This window comes from Anarhichas minor, unplaced genomic scaffold (genome assembly GCF_050575085.1).
Source record: "Anarhichas minor isolate MPS153535 unplaced genomic scaffold, ASM5057508v1 ptg000006l, whole genome shotgun sequence".
In the NCBI taxonomy this organism is placed as follows: Eukaryota; Metazoa; Chordata; class Actinopteri; order Perciformes; family Anarhichadidae; genus Anarhichas; species Anarhichas minor.
In genome coordinates this window covers 4595282-4619505 of record NW_027466452.1, presented here as the reverse complement: position 1 = coordinate 4619505, position 24224 = coordinate 4595282, and the positions used below count along the sequence as shown (strand labels likewise).

Genomic DNA, 24224 nt, shown 5'->3' with positions numbered 1-24224 from the left:
TTACAAAATCACAACCATGGCTTCTCTGGCTCCTCACAGCGCTTCTCTTTGCTTTATGGCTTTTTAAAACGTCAGTGGGGACTGTAGTTATTTAAAATTCAGGATGAACACCGACAGAAACATCTACATGGCATATTCCTGCTCACACACACACACACACACACACACACACACACACACACACACACACACACACACGGCACAACCTCCCCTCCATGTCCACATTGATTTAAAAAACACCACTTGCACCATAATGAGTCAGAACAATGATGGCACCTGTAATTTGCAGTACCGCCACACACACACACAAATTCATATTTACACACTAAAATAAAAAATGAAAACGCATTGCCCATTTCTGGTAATGCGAGTTACACAATGTAGTAGATGCTTCTTGAAGCGATTAGATGGAACAAGCACGATGTCCACACACTTGTGTTTGTGGATCAGAAAGAGTCAGCACTTAGAACCCATGTATTCATGATCCCAAACACAAATTGCACAGATATAATTCTATTTGTGGCTTTGGTGAAATGTGCTCGAAGGCCATCATGCATCGCTCGGCAGCAAAGAGCACAGTGTCTTCAGTGCACACCAGTGCAGCTGTGATGGATTTTGATCACCGCAACACCAGCACAATGTTTAAATGGCTAGTAAAAATGTAATGCCATGTTAAAGATTCATTACGTTTTATAGTCCAAATAAAACAATGCGGGGCTGTGATTCTCCGAGCGTACCGACGCTCGTGCATCATGTGAGGCTATGCAGGCGTAGGAACTATTAGCTGAAGTCTCTTTTCTCCTCATAACTGTACGAGACAGAGCGGGACACAAATGAATCCATGCTGTTGACCTACTTGTATTTCTTTGTGTACTTCTTTGTGTTTTAGCTGTACGGAGTTCTAAACAGTGTGGTGTTTGCAGCTTTCTCAAGAACTGCTCGCACAAACAACTTACGCTCAATTCAATACACTCAGACCTTTTACTTTGGTAATGTTGGCACACTTCATATAGATATTGCTGTGTAACCAGGCACCAACCTCCAGTTCTGACGAATAAAGCCAATGCTGAAGTTTCTTCAAACCTGCATTCTCTCTAATGTCCATCGGGGGGCGACTCCTCTGGTTTTATAGAAGTCTATGAGAAAATGACTCTACTTCTCTCTTGATTTATTACCTCAGTAAACATTGTAAACATGAGTTTATGGTCTCAATCTCTAGTTTCAAGTCTTCTTCAATACAGCATGATGTTCATTTAGTAAATGATGGTCCATTTAGAGTCAAATAGACCATAAAGCAGGGTATGCTTTAGGGCGGGGCTACATGGTGATTGACAGGTTGCTACCAGAGACGTATACATCGTCTCTATGCCACTCCTTCACAGTCCAAATATGATCACTTCCTGTTCACTGGTTGCAAAAAGCCAAGATGGCCACAGACACATTGCCGAACTTGAGGCTTCAAATTGACGTCATGACGACTACGTCCACTTCTTATTTACAGTCGATGTGTGTAACTGACATTACTGAAGGTTGTGAAGTCAGTTACATGTTGGTGACTTCATGACTCTTCTCTACTTGATAAGGTCACACTTCATTTCATAATGTCACAGAAACATTTCTGTGGTTTTATGAAGAAAAGTAAGACATTAAACCACCAAGAGACATGATTGTTGTTTCCTGCTTGTGGTCCCATTGAACTCACTTTGTCAGGGGTCACCTTCACATGTTATATAGTCTCCAGTGAAGTAATGTCCCATACAAGCTGCACTTTAAATCAAGGATTCACGGGAAAAATGTCGAGGTAAAGTCAAAGCTGTCCTGAAGTGAAAAGTAACACTTACTAACTCTGACTTCTGATCCTTCCACATAGATGCTATGGAAGCTCTTCCAACCACACCAGTCAGATGAGCGTTACGATACAAACCAGCTAACTGCATATAGATAAAACAAAACCAATTCTGTACCATCATTCCATTAATGTAAAATAATGTGTATCTGCTCCAAAATGTAACGCCTTCTTCTTCTGCCCATCCCTCACCCTTCCACCATGAAAATGGAGCCCGTAGTTTTTTCCCATAATCCCGCTTAAACTGACCAATGAACCGAACCAAAAACATAACCTTGTTGGCGGCGGCACTCTTTCCTCCCCCCTCCTCCTCAGGTGACAGCGACAGGTTGGTGTGTTTGGAGGACGGCCTGTGGTCTTTCCCAGAGGCCTACTGCAAGATCGAGTGTCCCGAAGTTCTGAACATACCCGACGCCAAGCTGCTGACAGCGGACTGCCTGGCCTCGGGGCACGACGTCGGTTCCGTCTGCCGTTACAAATGTAACCCAGGCTTTTATGTGATAGGGAGCCTCAAGAAGAAGACACCCAGGTTAGTGCTACAGCAGCCAGTGTTTGGAGGGCATTAATATTAGCATCACTCATAAAGAAATGTCTGTATTACATTACATTACAGTCATTTAGCAGACGCGTTTATCCAAAGCGACTTACAATTCAGATTCTATCACACCGTAGGCACAGCTACGGGAGCAATTTTGGGGTTAAGTGTCTTGCTCAAGGACACATCGACATGCGACTAGCGGAGCCGGAGCCGTGAATCGAAGGACGGCCCTGCTCTCCACTTAGCCACTGTCGCCCCCAACAGTGGCTAGTTATTAATAGCAGTACATGGCATCTTAAATGATCCATGGTAGAGCTGTATAATCTCCTCTTTTGTTTCCTTCCAGTGGGTTCTATATGATTGACACCTTGAATTATCATATAGATTGATTTTTTTCAGGCATATCATTTATTTTTATGTAAAAGGACATAACAAAATAAGCACTGCAAGAAGACTGGATCACACGTTGTGGTTTGTGCTTTAACTGCTGCTAAGCCTGTGGAGACAGGGTTTTATCACACATGCTCCCTGCGTAATGGAGGAAAATCCTCTTTCCTTTATTTTACAAGTCTCCCGTTACACACTGCTTGATCAAATTAGCTTATTTGATTTAAGCATTTTATACAACGGCGTAAGAATGCATCACATGAACATCCAAACCTCAATGTTGTTAATATATAAAAAAATAAATAATATGGATACAATTTAAAGAGGCATTATTTTTTGTTTGGTCCACCACCTGCAACTCTATGTTCGGTTTCGCTCACATTAGGGTCTAATAAAATGTACCACTGTGTCATTACTCAGCCAATTGTGTTTTTTCTGCTCATTACATCACATGTTGTTAATGAGACGAGGGGGTCCTAACGGGAGGAGACACATTTTCCTTGCTGTCCTGAATTGCAGTTAAAATGCAATGTATCAAATATCTAACGAGTTGACTTTCACTCTCATATGAGGCCAGCATAAAAAATACATTTTATAGATTTGTACACACTAAATTTCCACCCAATACGGTGGAAAACCATCGTCCACCAAGATCCATTTGCAGCTGGGTGTCTTTTTATGAGTTACTCTTTCTCAAACATAATGCGTAAACATTTTAATAACCCCGATGCTTTATTAGTCCAACATGTGAAAGTGAACAGCAGCAGCTATGAAAGAGCTTTAAACAGGACTTTTACTCTCACCTTTGACACCATGTACAAACACACACACACACACACACACTGTAGAACTGCACTGAGCGTGGGTAATGAGTACATTCGGTTGGGGAGAGTTTGTAAAGTAAACCTTCTGTCACTGGATGATACTACACAAGATGTTTCAGCCACCATGTTACATTAATTTTGTTCTAAACTCATCTGTCAGGTGGATTATATCTGTGAAACATCCTCTGGTCCAAATGTACGGCAGTATGCTTAGAATTTAAAAAACAAATCCACAAGAATCGAGCATGAACTAGAGGTGAAGAACTGGTGGCCAGTGTCCCAGTACTGGCTGCACACCGGCCTCCAGTTGTTTTGGCCGCATGAATTGCTCAAAAAAAGAAATGTAACTCCTTGACTGCAATTCAAACTGGTGCTGATCCTTAGAATTAAGATCACTCAGAGATTCACTCTTTTGCTCTCTAGGAAGTACTTCAGGTTGGAGTGCCTGGAGGGGGGGCAGTGGGAGGAAACTAACTGTGAGCCCATATCCTGCCCGGCCCCTCCTGATGTATTCCAGGGCATGTACACCTGCACCAACGGCCTGTACTACGACACCCTCTGCACCCTGCAGTGCCCAGATGACACAGAAAATGTAAGACTTTCAACATCTGTCCATTTTTTATATTTTTGGTCACATCACTATCAAAAGTCAATTTTAGATCAGAACAGGATGGGACACTTGAGTCTTCTATACTGGATGTTGTTTAACTTGGTCTCGATGTAGTAAAAAAAAAACATCTTGTGATGGGATCACACTAGCTTCGGCACAAGGACCAAGTGCGTAAAGTGGGAGGGGCAATACCCCATTCCACCTACTTCCGGCGCCCTTGCTTAGACCACACCCATCTTCAAATTCAACTTCTATTTGATCTCAAGTTAGGCCGTATATAAGAAGTGGAAGTAGTCACCGAGACGTCACCCATTGGTTTGTGGACTGCCGTTTTGAAGCCTCGATTTGACGGTCGCCATCTTGCAATGGCAATTGACCATATTTGGACTGAGGAGGAGTGACAGAGACGCCGTACACGGCTCTGGTGGAGACCTGTCAATCTCAGTAGCCCCGCCCTAAAGCATCCCCTGCTTTATGGTCTGTTTGACTCTAAATGGACCATAATTTACTAAATGAATATCATGCTGTATTGAAGAAGACTTGAAACTAGAGATTGAGACCATAAACTCATGTTTACAATGTTTACTGAGGGAATAAATCAAGAGAGAAGTAGAGTCATTTTCTCATAGACTTCTATACAACCAGAGGAGTCGCCCCCTGATGGTCAGTAGAGAGAATGCAGGTTTTTAAGACACTTCTGCATCGGCTTCAGTCGTCAGAACCGGAGCAACAACTGTAAAGTTTCATGATGGCGTCTTAAACGGTTGCGAAGCTATCGTGGTGGCAAAAGACAGACATATAAAAACCTGGCATAACCTCCTCTGTGGTAGTTCCTGTTGCAGTCAGTCTCTGCAGAACCACATTTGACCTTGTTGTGAGCAGTTTCATCTCGGAACTACTTTCTTTCTACCAAACTACATTACTGATGTTGCAGCTCCATTAATGTAGCTCCAACTTGCTACGTCATAAGCCTCTCGTCCATGAGCAGACAGACGCTTCCTTCTGCGCAGTGGTACGGTTTGGCGGATGTAGTTCGGTAGAAAGAAAATAGTTCATTCATGAAACTACTCACAGTGCCGAGTGCCATCTAGTTCTATTATATTGGAGACTAGGCAGACATCTCTACTCCCAATATCTCCAGTACTTGGCAACTACTAACTAACTAATTATGGTTGGAACTAATAACTGTCCCCACATAGTTCATTGATGACCACCATGGATTTTAGTATCTGTCTTTGTCTCCAGAGGGAGATTCGCTGCACTAAGGAGGGTGACTGGACTGCAGAGTTCACCATGTGCTCCAAGCTCCAGGGATCGTGCTCTCCTCTGGTCGATCTCAACTCTGTAGAGTACAGCTGCGACCAAGGGATGGATGTCGGTGAGTGCAACCTTTGTCAGGGATGAGAGTGTAATCCATCAAAATAAAGAGTCCTGATTATATTCTCTCCCTTCTGTTAAACAAAATAAAGCCAAGCACAGGAGCCCGTCTTGTCTTTGGCTTCACTAGACTGAATAGAAAAAGCAACCACGGCGGTAGAGCACCTTTTTTTATCGACGTATTATGGGAGATTATTATTAAATGCTTTGGTTTTAAATGTCAGGATGAGACTCCTGAAAACCAACTGACAGACTTGCAGCAACCAACAACACACACACACACACACACATACATACACACACACACACACACACACACACACACACACACACACACACACACACACACAGTAAAAGCCCTCACAGTGATGGTTGCTAAAGGTCCAGACCACAGGTGACTGTGTGGTCTCTAGTAATGTGGTCTGTTTCCTCAATGTCTGAACATGAATAAATTCAACAGATGCTAATGAGGGTTAGAGGTCAGTGTTGTTTGATCTTTCTTTTTTCAAACTATTCCTTGCAGGTGCTGTTTGCTACCCGACATGCATTGTGGCTGTAGACATGGATCTGCGTGACCTGGTGGTTCTGCCCAATGGCTCTACAGTTGACTCTTTAAAGCACTGGATGCTGCCCACCAAAGTCCAGGTGAGACGTCTGAGGGTTAGGGTTAGTCAGTTTGATTAGTCTCCAATGATTCTATTTGAGCACACTTTAGTGTACGTTTTTTAATATGTCCGTTCCGCACAACGTGATTGGTTGACCTTTATTCTTAGTGCCAAAGCTCAGAAAATCAACCTAGTTCCGGAAAAAAATGATGTTGCTTTTTCACTGTGTAATATTGGCTTTATGTATTTATGACATTATTAACAGTTAAATTAACGTTAGCTTGGCTTATTAAAACATTAGCATGGCTTACTAGCACGTTAGCTAACATTAGGTTATGCACGTGACGCTTCCGATGATGTAACCCAATCTCCAGTTTGAAACGCAGGCTTCCTGTTAACAATGTGTTGTGGGCTCTTTGGCATGACCATTGTGCTGCTACAGCTGAGAATTGAAAAGACCTACTGTTGGCAGCTGAAGTGCAGTTTTTACAGAGTCAGTAAGGAAAAAATATCTATATTTGTCAAACACTAGTTTTATTCACAAGCTGGTATTTAATATATACTTCTACGCTTCAAATTTATTTCCATTTGATCCAGTTCAGCAAAACGCAGAGCTTAGAGGAGGGGTGCCGTACGGATCAGCTTGCAGAACCGGTTGCACCTGTTGCTGTTTCGCGTTGCTCGACGGGGCACGACGTGGTGAAAAATGAGAGCCTGGTTGGTTTCATTAACCACAACTGAACGAGGGGCTTGTGGATTTTGCTACCATTCGGAAACTCTTGGCAGGCTTTGTGAAACGCTCCTTGTTTTGCTGGCTGCCATGACAAACAGCGCTGAGTCCCTTCGACACAAAAACACCCATCAGAATGAATAATGCATCCAAACATCTGGTGGTCTGAACAGCAGCATGGAGTGCACTGAGCTACTGCTGCAGACCGTTCATTTCAGTTGAAGACAAAGAAACTCATTTGGGGGACAGTCGGCGTAAAAAAACAAACATCCACTGCTTTGCATGTTTGCAACCGAATTGTTCTCACTTTGTTAGTTACCTGTTACCTTCATAATTACTACTTTACTTATCTGACCTCATGTCTTTATGAGCCGTAGTGTCTGGTTTCTGCAACATTGAGAAACAAGCTCAATTTAATAAGCAATGAAACGGGTTTGTGCTTTGGCAGTTTAGAGCTAATGGTGTGTTAAAAGATAGATGGAGGGAGACGATGACTTTTTAATTAGCGTAAATTGAACTACGTGGTTATGAGCTGCAACACATCCCCATCAAGTCATGCACCTTAATACCGGTCACACTGGAAGTACATTTCAAAAGGAGAAAAAGTTGAAAAAATGATATTCTGTCGAGTCTTCAACAAATGTACTGTGAAATCGGTCAATAGGTTGAGATCATTTCTAGCTTTTTCTAATAGAGATCAATGATTATTCATTTCTGGACTCATGTCCTTTGAATCTACTGAAGTCATCTGCCACGTTGTCTGTCCCCACCTCAGACAATTATTAGCATTTAAAAACGTTTTAATTTAGACCTTTCCAGTGTAAGTCATATTTTTTGAACCTCCATGAGACCAAAACACTTCTTGAACTGGACATATTTTGCAAGAAAAAAAAAACGTAAAAAAAACACAAAAGTACAGAAATGATTTTAAATTCAAAAAGTCTCTGAGTAACCGAGAATGCCTAAAAATCTGTCAAATTTCATCACATTATGTGCAAATGTGTTTCATATCAGATGTTTGACTGAATCATTGGCAAGACATCTTTAAAAAAACTAAAAACAATGAGGAAAGCATTTTTAATTCCCGGCTGCACCGGCTAACCACACACCATCACACAACCGAATCCGACTCGTGTGTATTGCCAGAATGTGTTTGTTATCATTCAAGTGTTTTCGCATTTCTGGAAATCACAGGCAGATAGACGAGAGTAAAGGTTCCAGTTGACGTCAAGCCTTTCCGGCAGTGTATACAAGTCACCGTGAACAAACTCGTAGCAATGCCAGATCTTGGGTTGTGAGTTAGAGGGCTGTTGTTTGGCCTTTTTAAGGTGGGTCATGTTACCCAATATCATATCTCAGGAATCGCTTCTATGTTAATGCTGTTGCAAACACTGCTCCAGTTTCGCCTGACATTTTGGGTGGTCCGCCAGGCAGTTAGTCCGCCCTTGCGAAGGTCAAATACTTGGACGGCGGTCCGGTTACTTACGCCATATCTCTGGCGCTGCCTCCTGATTTCGAGGCATTATGTTATTTCAAATCTCAGAATCAGGTCTCCCTCGCTGGGACGGGCTGCATAGGGAATCACAGGGGAAGGATCCACTTTCTCTGCCAATGTTTGTTAGTCAATCAGCTCTCTGCTCACCACTTGTAAATTCCCGGGGTCAAATAAATGACCACAGCCTCGCCTGGTTCTCACCACGCAACTTTGAGTTTGGCATCCACTTAAGTTGTACGAGACAATTATTTTTCTTCCGTTACGAGGTTTTTTCATGCAGGCAGACACAGCAAAAAGCTTGAAATTGTCATAATGTATTGCATATGTCCGTGACAACAATGCAATATTTGCAAGTCTGCAATCAGAATGAGTGCAAGATGTCGTCTTGTTCATGTTTTATATAACAAGGTAAGGGAGGCCAAGTGCTAGCAGATCATTGGCAAAAATGTACCATGATTGTTTCGTCATTCGAAATAATAAACTATAAGTTCCCAGAAAATGAGTGTTTTTGTTGATCTCCCTTAACCTTTTTGTCTGGTGTGTATATTTACACAAAACTTATAGGCAGAACCCCATCACATTTACAGCACGCATTCATTCTCCCCGGAGGATGAACACTCCACACCACCATCAGGCCAAAATGTCAACACATTATTTTAAAACAATCCAATAGAAGTATTGATTTAAATGCATACATGCAAATGTATGTTTTCTGTCTCCCGTTAATCAATACTCACAGAGGGAAAATCACTCCATTAGTTGGTTGCCATTATGCTCCATCGATGGGTACTTAATGAAGTTAATCAATGGTTATACCTGAACACCACTTGGGAGCCTTACACTTTAAAAAAAATGCTTTTGTTAGAGTGCGAAATAGTTTCCATGGCAAACACAGTGGTTATCCACTCTACTTCTCATCTAAAAGGCACATACACGTCAATGCACTGCAGGCAAACTTGACTTCACCTCAGTAACAAATTTGGCTAAATGATGTTGGAACGCCTCGTAAAATCTTTGTCTTAAAAATAAAAGATGCCAGAATGAGTTGAGAAAGTCTTGCATTGCTCAATTGTCCTTCTAACACGTTTTGTTTTCCAGAGCATAGTGTGCACAGGGATGATGAAGTGGTACCCTGACCCTCAACACATCCATTGTATCCAGTCATGTGAGGTAAGAGTCCAAACAGCCGAGCCGCCCTGCTCCAAATACACTAGTGCATGCCAATAGTTTCCATCCAGATGTCAGTTTCAACAAAGGTCTTTGGCCAAATACAGTATCAGTCAAGACTAAAATAGCCATTCACTCATTTAACAATTCCAAAGAATTAGAAACGGATTTGCTGCAGCTGAGAGTACCTGAGTTAAGATGTCTGTCCTGCTGATGTGAGGGTTAGAAACTCAACTGAACTGGGCTATCTGGTGGAAACGTGCCATATCTGAGCACCAAGGGGCTTTGGGAAGATGGTGTTTGATACCTCTTGCTTAACCAACCGGTGCGTCTCTTTTCCCAAACATTACTGCAGGTGACAGTGTAATTCGGTTCTTACGTACCGTGTCAGCTATGTCCACATGTCTGCTTGCTTTCAAAGCCTTCGTGGTCAGGGAGACCTCAGTTTGGCTTTCATCCTGTTATTTATCAAGGAGTACTTAATCCTTAAAACAATTACACCATTTCTGGGCATCAGCGCATTAAGTTTACTGCCCTAGCCAGACTTTTCCAATAATATCAAGAATGAAGCAAAACATGCCGAATCCCTGCTGCCATCATTACTCAAGATACCAGAGCCAGTGTGCAATGTGCTTTACATTTCATGATGACAAATTTATATTCTCACACTTCAAAGAATCCCTTTCGAATATGTCTGAAGAACCTTTTTTTAGTTTTTACAGGGATCTTCTTGTTGCCAAATGTTGTTATAGGGCTTCCAAATCGAATGGATTATCTGATAAAAGAAAATAAATGAATCACGGCATTCTGTTACATTAAGATGAATCATTCAGGCTGACACAAGCCTCAGACACAAGATGTTTATATGTTCCTGCCTTGTTTAAACACTGGTGTTCGCTGGAACTCTTACTGTTTTACAAAAGCAGCCGGATAAAGTTTCTTGTTTGTTGACAAGGTAACAAAACCTAATTTCTTGTGAATTTCGATGTATTTTTTAGAAAATTAGATTATACTTGTATTGGAAACAATAGCTGGATACTTTTAGTAGTATAGTCAAATTGTTTAGTTTATATTTTTGACTGAGACAGTCAATTAGTCATAAAAGTCATAATAAGTCAGTATAAGACAAAACATGTGTAATGTTTGCTGGTAATAGGTTTAAAATGAAAATGATAGATTTTTTCTTGTTTGATATACAGGAGAAAACCCTGCTCAAATATTCTTCCCTGTTTGTGGGAGGGTCAATAAATAGTAACCAAGTTATAAATAGACAATATAGTTCAGTACGTGAGTTGGTCCATCCAACACTTTTTTCAAAAAACAAAATCTCTTATTTCCAGCCAGATCATTTGCTGAATATTTATAGCAGGATGACTTGTAACAAATATGTTAAGGTTCTCATTTTTGTTACATTTAATCTGGTTAGTTTTGGCTTCACATTGCAATTAATTGCACAAAAGTACTATTTGTGACATAACTACATCCTGTCGTCATCCCCCATGTAAGCTGCGTCTCTCTATAGTCACGGCTGTGCTTCTGTTGTCGCCGTGTTGTCATTGCTCGGCCGTCCTCTCGGATCCTCTCTCTCATCCTCTCGGAACAAAATGATTGAAAAGTGTTTACGTTTTTCCAACTGACTCATCACACTCATTCAATCATCGTGTTCTGTTGCATTGTTTTACCTTTGTCCAATTCTGATGATAGCCAGCCAGAACTTCCTGTAACGGGTCCGAAAGTCCAAACCATTCTTTTTAACTGTTGAAACAAACCGAACCATGGTTCATTTATATTCGACCGTGACCACTTGCTTTCGTCAGACCAAGGTTCGGCTGTTTGGTCCCGACCGTGATCCGGGGGTGGTCTTGTTACAGATGCATAGTCACAATGTCAAAACCAAATGTGGTCAGTGTGAAAGGGCCACGACGTAACCACTTAACGCAGAATTGGTTTGGTATGAATATTCACAATGCACCACTGTCACCTCAGAATTTACCCTTTACCAATACTTAAGTTTATGAGAATATAGTAACCAGGGGTAAGTTGGGTTTCTGTGAAATAGCCTCGGTCTAGTGTCCACTTACAGTACGAGCTTCATTCCAGAGTGCTCAACTACATCTCACAGTCTTCATCAACAGCTAAAGTTTGCTTGGTTGTCATTGAGACGGCTCAACTGTCATCACACAACCTAAGCATTGAAACGGTCACCAGGTGGTCATATCTGAGGGAGGGGATCGTACACCACTTATGTTCAAAGATCTTCTTTGGAAAAGAAAACCATCCCCACAACATCAATCTACCGTGACATAGTTCTAGAAAACAGCTAGTAAGTCGACCTCGAGTTATGATTATTTACTGTCACAACATAGTTGACAGATCACCATGAATTGTCCTGAGCACATTCAAGTCCCCGGGGGGTAAAACTTCCTCAGATTTTGATGACCTCATGGTCTTCCCGCTCCAGCCTCTACACTTCCCATTACTCTGATTACCACTTCTGGTGGGAGTGGCAAAATGGTCAGCAAGTTGTTTGTTCCTTCCAACGCCTTCATAATGTTGGGTATAAACATTATAACAGCCTCTAGAGGCCGCTGTAGCACAACTGTAGACTTTTGGTATTGTTCAATGTTATCACATTTCTGTGTGCTGTAGTTTGTATCATAATTGAAAGTTAGTTGCAATTTAACGTCCATCGCTGCTCATTAATATTCTAGCAGTGACAGTAAAGCATCTAAAGTCATAAACCCAGATCGTCTTTATTTGGCATTCATCCGTTGGGCTTAGAACTACTGGAACTACTGATGGAACACATAAACTGTTGATGTCTCACGGTATTCAAATATTCCTCCTACCTGCCAGCACTACATTTTCCCCTTCCACCTTTCCTTGAATGTTGCTCGGCAAAACAGTTGCTTCTGACCCGCTCCTCCATGACAACACTGTAAATTATACCAGACCACATGTGCTGCATAGTCCACTATGCCAGATCTCATCCAGATGCCATTGCTCCCAATCGTTTTTACTCTGCCTCTCTTTCCATTCTTTCTTAAAACACGGTTGACAATAAATGTAAAAGTCAGCTCAGGTACCTCACCAGCACAGCGGCTCCTGTACCACTGCCAGTCTGAGACTCTTCTCTACTGGTTTCATCTACTTTACAGCCTTAGAAAGAGATGCATTGCTGACAAAAGTTTCTTTCTTAGAATGTTCTCTGCATGATTAAAATGTTCGCTGGACCAATGAGGAGAAAGAATTTGATAAGAGTGTATAACAGACACCCAATTAAACACATTGACTCATGCATCACCTAATATGATGCATTTCATGGCAAAGCGGACAGAAAATATTGAAACCATTTGGTTGGTGGATGCTGTGTTAATCCCCTTGATCACATCATGAAACACCTGTGTAGTAGTTTCCCAGTCTGAAAAAAGTAACTATGAGTTTCACATCGATGATTTAGGATAGTTGAGTTTATATCACAATAGTTCTGCGTGAGGATTATGCACCAATAGAACATGTCTGATTTAAGCTCTCCACTGGCTCAGACAGGCTGAATGTTTGCTGTTTGCTTTAGATGGGAGATCAGGGTTGAAATTAGCTGAAGACTAAGTAGACCAACAGTGAACTGAACAATCTATCAACACCTGAAACAACACCTGAAAACCTTCAAGACTATTGCCTTGTTCTGGCTCTGTTTCTTCTGAAACACATACTTGTTTAATTGAAGACAATCACAAGCAAAGCAAATTAATCAAATGAGTCTCTGTAGACTAAAGGCAGCCAGAAGAGTAGAGATTGTTTGTTCAGACAACAGACAACTGTTGGAAAGCAGAATAACTTATGATTTGTATGTTAAATTTACAGTAAGCGGAATTAAAGTGATCCAAATGGAGTAAAAAACCACAGGTCTCTCCACAAGGCAAATCATTTGGTAGAAGCTTTCTTAGCTTTCCGAATACAAAGGTTGTCATCCAAGAAAGAGTCAAGGACTCTTGATCAACTTAGATGGAAATCTGGGACTGATTTTGCCCCCTTTTTAATGGAAATGACAGACTTTACTCAGCTGGAGCTTGTCTCTCGAGCTATAAAGTTTCTAGACAGCATACGCTTTATTTTACAATGATTCACCTCTGAGTGAATTCCTCCCCAGCTAACCATCCAATCCTTTCTCAGTAACTTTTCCGGGTCCAATTTATAGTGGCAACAGACTGAACAGAAAAGGCCAAACGCACTTCGCCCAGGCCAGCCATATCTTCCAGTCCCGCTGTGTTCGAGAGCCATTCGGTGAATGTTATATCTACAGCTTGTTCTGGGCCTTCCTTGGGGCCTCCCTTGAATCTTCCAGTTGGACTTGCCTGAAATATCTCCACAGTGAGTTACTCAAGAGGTAACCACTGCGAAAATCTACCAACTCCACTCTGAGCTGCTCCTGGAAACCAAGGTATATAGGGCTAACTGGCAGTCCAGTACCATCCACCCATTATCTAAGAGGCGCTCTACTTCCTGCTAGAGCTTTTTGATAATGTGTTAACCCAGGGGGTTAGCAATTACTGATGGCATCGAGAACTATGACTGCTCAAAAGCATCCACTGGTGCAGTGGATTTTGAGTGAAGTCATTAGTTTGATTTTAAATTTGTATACAGTTTGGGACATCTGCACGACCTTATTTCCCCACAACAGAATGGCGTCATTAACTGGGTTGTGTTCCGTGGTTGTGTTCCGTGGTGTGTTTTAGGTAACTCTCTGTAACTCTCAGTGAGACTTCTGCACCTGTCAACAGGTATTGTGGCCCAGTCCTCGTGAGCAAACTGCTCCAGCTGTCTCAGGTTTGAAGGGTGCCTTCTCCAGACTGCATGTTTCAGCTCCTTGCACAGATGTTCAATTGGATTTAGATCAGGGCTCATAGAAGGCCTCTTCACAATAGTCCAATGTTTTGCTCTTAGCCATTCTTGGGTGTATTTAGCTGTGTTTTGGGTCATTATCCTGTTGGAGGACCCATGACCTGCGACTGAGACCAAGCTTTCTGACACTGGGCAGCACATTTCGCTCCAGAATGCCTTGATGGTCTTGAGATTTCATTGTACCCTGCACTGATTCAAGACACCCTGTGCCAGATGCAGCAAAGCAGCCCCAGAACATAACCGAGCCTCCTCCATGTTTCACAGTAGGTACAGTGTTCTTTTTTTGTATGCTTAATTTTTGCGTCTGTGAAAATAGAGCTGATGTAACTTGCCAAAAAGCTCCAGTTTTGAAACTGGAATTTGCCAAAATGCATATTGACAAGCCACAAAGCTTCTGGGAGAATGTCCTTTGGACAGATGAGACAAAAAAAACACCCAAGAATGGCTCAGAGCAAAACATTGGACTATTGTGAAGAGGCCTTCTATGAGCCCTGATCTAAATCCTATTGAACATCTGTGAAAGGAGCTGAAACATGCAGTCTGGAGAAGGCACCCTTCAAACCTGAGACAGCTGGAGCAGTTTGCTCACGAGGAGTGGGCCAATATACCTGTTGACAGGTGCAGAAGTCTCATTGAGAGTTACAGAAATCACTTCATTGCAGTGATTGCCTCAAAAGGTTGTGCAACAAAATATTAAGTTAAGGGTACCATCATTTTTGTCCAGGCCATTTTCATGAGTTTGTTTTTTTAAATGATTCTGTTGAACCACAATTCAAAAGCAATGTCTGATTTTCATTAGTTAATTTTCAGTACATTTTTATTTATTATTACTTTTGTCAGTTTCAAGTTATTTCAGTGACGATTGTGGGTTTTTCTTTCTTTAACGGAAGAGTACCAACCATTTTGTCCACGTGTGTATATACAGACCTCCCTTGAACTCCCCGAACTGTCTTTCTTATCAAAAGGTAAAACACTGAGTCAGAAGAGAACACCCCCCCAAACTGTTTTCAGAAAGCTCTGGGCGAGAGGGGCGAGCGGGGCGAAGGAGGGGGAGATGATAGAATGTCTGCTATCAAAAGATTGATACAGATACTTGGTAGAAAGTGAAAAATGAATATGTTGCTGCTTGACATGTTTGTGTTTTATAATGTTGTGATGAAGAGCTTTGCTGGTGTTGATGACAGCACATGCTCCCCTAGAACCAGCCAATGCCAATAGGTGGAATATTTATGTTAGCGAGGTGTGGGGGTTGGCTGCTGCTGCTCTCTTTTTTACGCTGATTTGAAGGGAGTTACTGTGTAATGGTAATACACAAACCAGTTGACCTTTTAACTACCCATTAGGGGAATAAGGTACGCAGTCAACTCTGGCTGGTTCAATACTCTTCACGCGTCAGTGCATTTCTGTTGAGAGTAAGGTATATGCTGCCTAGAAGGGAATGTAAATAATAATTAACCTCAACATGAGCCCTGACCTCAAAATTAACCTCATGTGGGCAAAGTGGTGGGTTCGCTAATTGAAACAGTCTTTATCAAAGAAAGACGTGAGTGTAAAATGGAGATCAAACCCACAACAAAGCTCGACTATGGAAATATGTAACATTCAAATAAAACTGACAGCAGGTCAAGCAAGTATGCATTTTGCGCGACTCTCTGAGGCTGTAAAGGTAATTCAAAGATTTACGCACTACTAGTGATTTGGGTGAGGCATCTGGTGCAATTGCTGGTAAAGTATTTACTCAGAAACGGAACGATTAAAGAGATTTATTTATGTCACAGCAGTTTAGCTGGGAAAGACATGGGGATTCGTCAAGTAGGGAGTTCTTTGAAGTGAAGAGAAAACGGCAGAAATCTTCTCAGCAGCTGCTCTCTCCCCCCTTCGCCGGTTAGGTAGAGCCCCAAGTCTTTGAAATGACTCCATCAGCTCGTCGGAGAAAGCCAAAAGTGTCTTTGGCCCTCAGCACTTATGTTCATATTGTTGGCACCTCAGGGAAGCCCTCGTGGTTTTGCTGAAAACATTAAAAAAGGTTTTCATCGTGACGTGTTTGAGATTCTATGTAACTTAAATTCCACAAATTTGCGTGCCACTCCGGAGTTTCCCCAGAAGGACTCCCACACTGGCCAAAGTATGCTTAAAAGAAAAACAGTTTGAGGAATTGTCATTAATAGGTATTCCAAGTAAGGTGAAGCATACCTGTCCATCTACTCTGTCCATCTATCCTCTTTAAATAAAAGATCAGCTAAATGAGACCTACAAGTAAACCTCTCTTTGCTTAATTAATTACACTGAAGACTGACCTCTGTCAGTTTGTCTTATTGTATAAACAATTTTCCCTCCATGTCTTCGAAAAGACTCCAGAAGTGAGGACCATTTCTACTTGTGCAAGCAGGTCTCGAGTCATTTACTAGTGATGTTTCCATCACCTGACCAATAAGGACGTTCAGACTTTAAACAAATGGTACACCACCATCCAAATGACATAGCAAACATCACGGCACTAAGTCATAACTGTTAAGCACCATAGGCAGCCACATATACCCTTTACCTACTCTAGCTTTATTGTTTCTGCATTGTTCACAGAATTCTCTGAACCCATCGCCTATCCATCCGACAACGATTTGGCCTCTAGGGGGCCAAAACTTCGGGGGTTCCGGTGTCGCGATAACGAATAAAAGGTATCCAGGCCAAGACTTGCCTCTCCGTGTGCTGGTCATTTTTTACAGTCCAATTAGCAATGCGTGAATGTAGTTTAAGTAGCGAGACGACGTATACGACCAGGTTGTTTCACAAGAAGCCAATTAGCCAAGCTAATGAAAAGCTAAATCGTCGTCAGACGTTAGCCGATGGCTTGCGACCAAAGCCGGCTCAAACGTGACTGGTCAATACTACTTGGACTGAAAACGGAAAACCAGAATGCTTCTGATACCCAAATCTTGTCCAGTTGCCTACGGATTCTGCAATCACATGCAGATATCTGTTTATAGAGATCAGGCCAAGAAGCCTTAACCAACATCCTGTCCGCCATCATGATATGCAAACATCATGCAAATGTTCTACAAAGCTAACGTGAAGGATAAAAGGCTGATTATTCGAGAGAACTATGCTAATGTCAACTGACTTTAGGCTGAGTTAATGTAGTCACTAAAGTAATGTGCACGAGAACTCTTTGCTAAATAAATCATTGACCTGCTTGTGCATTGAATCGAAGTCCCGCCTTCATCTTGTTCAATAGACAGAAGTGGCCCTCTCTCATTGGCTGATGAGTAAGCTTTGTCAGAGAAAATGAACAACTTTGATTGGACTTGGATTTTGCTGCATAAGTGTTTATTTTTATTTGTTTCATGGACATTTGTTCCAAACATCAATGAATATGACAATTTTTTTTTCTTTTTGGCCTTCTCGGCCTTCCATGCTGTGTGAGGGGACATTATTATATTGGGAGACAATTAACACTGTTTCTTGTTTGTAACTTGTCTCTAGCCTTTTGGAGGGGACGGCTGGTGTGACACCATCAACAACCGGGCCTACTGCCAGTATGATGGAGGAGACTGCTGCCCGTCCACACTCTCCACTAGAAAGGTACACAAACAGACATTTCCAGCGCCACACCTCCTGTCCGGCGTATTTACGTAGGAACAGAAAGATTGGTTTCCATCACTTTCTTACCATCTGTTTTTGTTTTAAAAATAACAATATATTTTGGACTACTCTTTCACACATATGATACAACTTCACAATTTCTGTCCACTTTTGTTTAAAAGGTGGCAAAGCGTTGCTTGGCTGGCTCCAGGTCTCGCATCTTGCAATCAAGATGGAGCTCAGAGGCCGGGAGCTGGATTCAAAGCCAGATTCTTCCTGTTTACTGTAGTAGAAATCTGTCTCTCTTGGCAGGAGCGCCGCGCCGCTACGCAGGAGACTCCGACTAAGCAAACACACACAAATCCTGCTACTTTCCCTTCTCTCCTGTTAACGACTGCGCCTATTTAGTCTCCCTCATCTTTACTTAAAACAACAGAGGAGACTTGTGCCCTCCGGCTTTTCCACTCAAATGGTAAATAAGCTGGTTTTCACCACCGCACGCTGCCGTACGCCTTCTCCCCTCTCGCGTTAAGCTCCACTGCCAAGGGAACGAGTCGGGGTTCAAGACGTCAGAACACTTGCCAGGGTCCAGACGTTTGAATGCGCCCACTCCATCGAGTCAAATTCTGTCTGATACTAGAACACACTTAGCTATGGGCTTAATATACCTAATGAGATTTTCTCCTATTACACTTAAACAGTTGCAGCTGACAGCATTGTGTTACTGTGGTGGCTTCATTCAAAGCATCTCAAGTGGAGATGATAAAGGTTTTTGTTTGGGACGTAGGTCTGCAATCTAACCGCTTTTCTCAAATGAAAGAAATGTTTAATTGAATCAGTTTGACGAATACCTTGAGTATCTTCATGTTTATCCGTCGTAGCGAACGCTCCCCCGGCGACAGCTCGTTGGTGCTCGCCACAAATGCAAATGCTTCACATTACACTAATTGCTCTCAATGATTGCTGTGTATGTTGGGTGGCTAAGAGGAATGGTATGAATAATAATGAGCAAGCCACGGGGTCAGGCCAGCGGTGGAAACCAGGCCACTCATTCCCTCAACTGCTTCTACATAAACACCTCTTTTTTTTCCCTTCTCCCTATTTTTCTGTGCTTTCACTAGAACTTCTCTCCCATGTGGACATTTGGGAAGTACCCCCCCCCCCCCCCCCCCCCCCCTCTCTATATACCCTATTTGGCTACTGTACAGCCACATATTCATGACACTCATTCACGGGGGCCCTGCCTATTAATTTATACGGCCTACAGTTGGCCTGATCCTCGGCTGTCTCCTTCATGTCCGCGGCACGCCATGACTCACTGGCAGCTCCTTCCTAAATGAGAAGGAGTTCAGCGGGTCTGTAGCTGCCATCACAATAAATGAGCTGCCAGACTGCCACTAACTTCTCTTTCACGAGGGGGGGGGGGGGGGGGGGGGGGTATAGGGGCGGGTGCAGCGAGGTGTCGGTCTGCGGTCTAGTTGGTCACTGTTCACTTGGCGAGGGAGTCAAGTTAAGCGCCGTGAGAGGTGGCAACCTGCAGAGCGACACCGTTTACAGAACTCTGTTTCCACGTGGCTCGACTTGTGCAGGTGAAGGAAATGACAGGTTTCTAAAACCGCATCACGTATTTTCTCTGCCGCCACACAGGCAAGAAAACCCAAACAATTTGCTTTAGTTTTGGTACGTATCCATGAAAACACACACAGACAAGTTGGATTTTTTTAGCCTTATCTGCAAGTAACGGGGCTTCACAGATTGTTCCGGTATTTGGCAGGATGAGTCACCTGCGCATGAACTCCATCAAATATTTGAATCAATATTCATATCTGCCAGCTAAACTGCTAGTTGGGGCCTTTTTATGGAGCGCAGGCAGTATTGGTTTTATTTACAGGGGGGTTGCAGCAATGACAAGGGAGGAGGGATACGTGAGAGATGATTCAGGTGGGATTCGGTTGTCGGCCAACAGGGGAAAACTCCAGAAGAAAAGATCGGGGCTGCCGCACCATCTATGGAAACACACAATCTTGTTTTGATTTGTTAACTGGAGTCTGTTTGAGTCCAACAAAGGTCCAAGGTAGTAAACGCAGCAAAGAGCGAACAAAAAGAAAACGGACATGCTTTTTACGTTTGATGTTTTTGATCAATTGCGAGGGCTGAATTCATCACTTCGAGACTGTTTCTTGTCACATGAATTGCGCTCGTGAATGTGTTGCTGCAAACAGCAGGGAGGCAACGAATGCAGCCAGAGGACTTGGCTTTGGTTTCTGCGGGTGAGGCAAAAACAAGCCCTCTCTCTCTCTCTCTCCTTCCAGAGGTTGTTAGGAGGCATCGAAAGGCGGAGCGTTGCTTGGCTCGCTCTGCGCCCGCGTCGATGAATCAAGATGTTAAGGAAACATTTAATGGCCGCAGCAATTCCTCTTAAAATGGGACGGCTGGCATTTTTAAAGTTAAAGGCCTTTCTGCCGAGAGCCCTTGGCGAAACCGTTACCCCGCTGCCAACCCCAATCAGTCGCTGCCTCCCACTCCACTCGTTCGCCTCGCTCGCAGCCGTCCATATGTGTCTCTCTCTCTGCCTCCCACTCTCCTTACCCCCTCTCCCTTTTCTCTCTCCCGATCTCCCTCCTCACTTCTTCCCTCCGGGAGCGAATGTTTACATTTCTTGCAACAGACTGCTTCGCGGGGCACCAGAGTTTATTTTGCAACCTGTGGTGATGGCTCGCTTCCTAGACCAGAGCTGGCAGCCTCTCGTTGGTGATTCTTAACATGTGTTCATCCGCTCACCTCCGCCGCCCCCCCCCCACACTCCCCGAAGACCCTCAAGGTTTTTCTCGCCATTCAGAGGCCCGGTTGAACCATTTGACATCATGCGCTTTATCGGCCTCCGGGGGTCTGTTGGAGTTCTCTTTGAAACTTTTAGGAAACACAACAAGTCCACTAAGACCGACGCTCGGGTTACTAAGCGGCGCTTTACCTTTCAGCGCAAACGCAATGGAAGAAGCCATGGACGGGGTCCACTAGCCACCGGGGTCGGTTTCGAGTGAATGTATTTTTATCGTCTGTTTTTGACATTTAAAGCCGTGCTCTTTGCTACAGTTGAAATGTTACAGCCCTGTGGGGAAGAACTCCTGAACTAGTGCATTTTTTCAGTGACGTTGCTCTCACTGAAAGCCCTGATGTAATATTTCCTCTCACCCAGCTGCTATCCATCCTTCTCTTCTAGGCTTTTGTTGCACCTACTTGTACTAGAGATATATATATATATATATATATATATATATATAAGTGCACACAATTTGATCAGATTCCACCAAAGACATCTTTAACAGGGAAACCCACTGAATGTTGTGCTTGTTTGCCGACAGGTCATTCAGTTCGGGGCGGACTGCAACCAGGACGAGTGCACTTGCCGAGATCCGGACGCCGAAGAGAATAAGAGCAAAGCCAAGGACTCGGGAGGAGGAGGAGGAGGAGGAATGCAATAAGATGGAGGGATGAAAGAGGCTGAACTTGAGTCAAACCACAGACTACACACCACAACACACAAATAACGAAAATATTACATTTGTAATGCGGAGAACGCAATTGAAGTCAGAATTCACACGATAAAAGGCCTTTTTTATTTCATCCTATGCGACCTTGCTGTCTAATGGCACTACATCTGAGTCATGTTGGTTTCAAAAACAGTATTCCTTCCCTCACAAACATCCACATGTGAACAAATTGTTTTCTTTTTTCTGTGTAGAAGATTCTATTTATAAAAGGAAACCCCTCAGTGAGGAAACATTGAGGTAAAAAAAAAGCAGTCCATCCACTCCAGTACAAATCAAGTCATCATCAAACCGCTCCTCTAAATGGATTCAAGTACTCTGTTCAGTTATTTAACTCGTCGGATGGCTTTTCAAAACCAAAGGAGGACTTTTAAAATCTAAGTCGAGTAGACAAGTCGCCTGATCACTTAAAAAAAAAAAATAAAAAAAAACGTCATTCACGTCAACATTTTTGGAATTACAAACGATTAAGTCGGGCAAATGTTAAATATCAGTGTCAGAATTATTATGGATTTCCACTGAAGCAAAGATGTACTTCATATTGTAATGTTGGAGTCAGAAAATCAGTGGTGGAACGTTAAGATAAACCAAAAATGAAGATTTAAAAAAGGCTTTTGGGAAGGAGGGCATTTCTTTTGCTCAACACGGACCTGAAAGTCGTCTCCTGCTTGCATGTATGTATGTCAGGTTCTGGTATCCATTAGCCAGAAATGATAAAGTACCACATGTTGTAAACTATAAAAAGAAAGAAAGAAAGAAGTGTAATCATGTTCTCTGTGATATTTTACAGTACTTTATACTCTATATGAAATAAATAGCAACTTTATATCGACCCTCATGAAGTTTGGATTGATTGATTCATGCTCATTAACAGAGGACGCGTCTGTTGTTTGGTTTCTATTTTAATATATAATAAGTACATGCAATGAAACACACATTTGTTGGCCTGATGCCTTTTTTTTAGATTTCATGACAAAAAAATTGAAAAGAATGAACTAGGTTTCATACTATCATACAGATATTTGTGTCTCATGACATATGCAGTGATCAATACTCGCTCAGCTTTAGATGTGAAATGACTGAATGAAAAAAGTCTAAAGGTGCTATGTTGTATATTTCCATCACTGTGTCGTGGTTTGTTGAGTGTAAATATGGACATTCTATTGATTGTGGTTTGTGGACAGTTAAATATACATTTTCTTTGAGAGAGGGGAGCTGTCTGTGCTGAAGAACATGACAGAACATGTGTACATGTGTTCTTGAGGACCTTCGCCAAGCTCAAAGGTCGCCCATCAGAGTGGACTTTGATTCAGAAACAGCAATGAAAATGTAACGTGCAGCAGGTCTAACCTGAGGGTAAAGCACAATGCATAAGGATGGCGGCATTGTGTTCATAAAATGACACAGAAAGACCAAGAAGATAAATCATGAGAGTATATGTATCTTCCAGGACCTTCGCTTCGCTCGGAGGCCATCCTTAACATAATAACACTACTTTAGGCCAAATTCAGACGATGGCTTTCCACGCTTTTGCACTTCACAACATTTGTCTTCCTCACAAATTGATGATTTAATAACCTTCTAAATTTGTGATTTTTTTTCTCTCATAAATTTGCCATTTTAATCTCAGATAACATCCACGTTTTTTCCGTAAATGTACAACTTTACAAATTCAGATTTTTTTCCCCTCGGAATAATAACTCCGCTCCATGATATATATATATATATATATATATATATATATATATATATATATATATATATATATATATATATGAAAATGATCAGAGGCAGTGGGGTCTCTATTCAATTTTGTTTTATTTTCATTAACATACATTACAGATTAGATAACAGGCGTATTTTGACTGTATCTCACCATCAGTTCCTTTTTCTTTGGAAAACCTTTGACTTGATTATTATATCACAGTTGAAGTGTTCAGCTGGTATCGTCACAAACAACCGTGCCGATCCAACGACAAATTGATCGTACCGTCTTTGAACTCCCCAGGTATGTCTCAAGAGTATTTTTTTTTTATGCGCACAAACATAATGCAAGAGCATGGAAAACCAAGTATCGCATAAGAAATTAGAGAAGATTTCTTCTGACATCTGACGGTTGAAGAACATCCATACAGCCAATTTTCGTAACATATTCTTTATTGTCCTTTGAAGTAGCAAAGATCAAAGTGAAAAAAAAGTGAAGTTCATGATCGCCACAGATATTATACACAAAATATTATCATGCAGATAGTAGATGGTTGCTTCAAATGTCTCCCAAAGGTCTCCATCTGGGTGCATTTAATGTTCAAGTCCATTCATTTGACCTTGTAAAAACCCTCTGCTCTTCACTTCACAACTCTCATCATTAATCCATTAGACTAGACTACGCTACACGACGATACAACGAGACGATAAAATATATAAAATATCACCTGTTGTACATTTCTATACAGAAGAAAAACACTGCGCTTGTAATGTGATGTATTCATGAAATACTCTGCTGCCTATACAAAAATCTACAAGTGTTCATTTTAGTATTCACATATGAGATTTGTTAAAAACCAACAACTAATATACAATTTGCATTTCTTCGACATCAATCTCCAACATGGCCAC

General features: G+C 42.1%; 1 protein-coding gene across 1 annotated transcript in view; it reads left to right on the top strand.

The window, feature by feature from the left end:
* The window catches only part of pappa2 (pappalysin 2), a 65104-nt gene extending 43562 nt beyond the window's left edge, over positions 1-21542 (top strand). The window contains exons 21-27 of the mRNA XM_076079840.1: positions 2162-2375; positions 3998-4187; positions 5451-5583; positions 6106-6227; positions 9511-9582; positions 17962-18060; positions 21423-21542. Of these exons, the coding sequence (XP_075935955.1) occupies positions 2162-2375; positions 3998-4187; positions 5451-5583; positions 6106-6227; positions 9511-9582; positions 17962-18060; positions 21423-21542 (950 nt within the window). The remainder of the gene's footprint in view (positions 1-2161; positions 2376-3997; positions 4188-5450; positions 5584-6105; positions 6228-9510; positions 9583-17961; positions 18061-21422) is intronic.
* The last annotated feature ends 2682 nt before the right edge of the window (positions 21543-24224 follow it).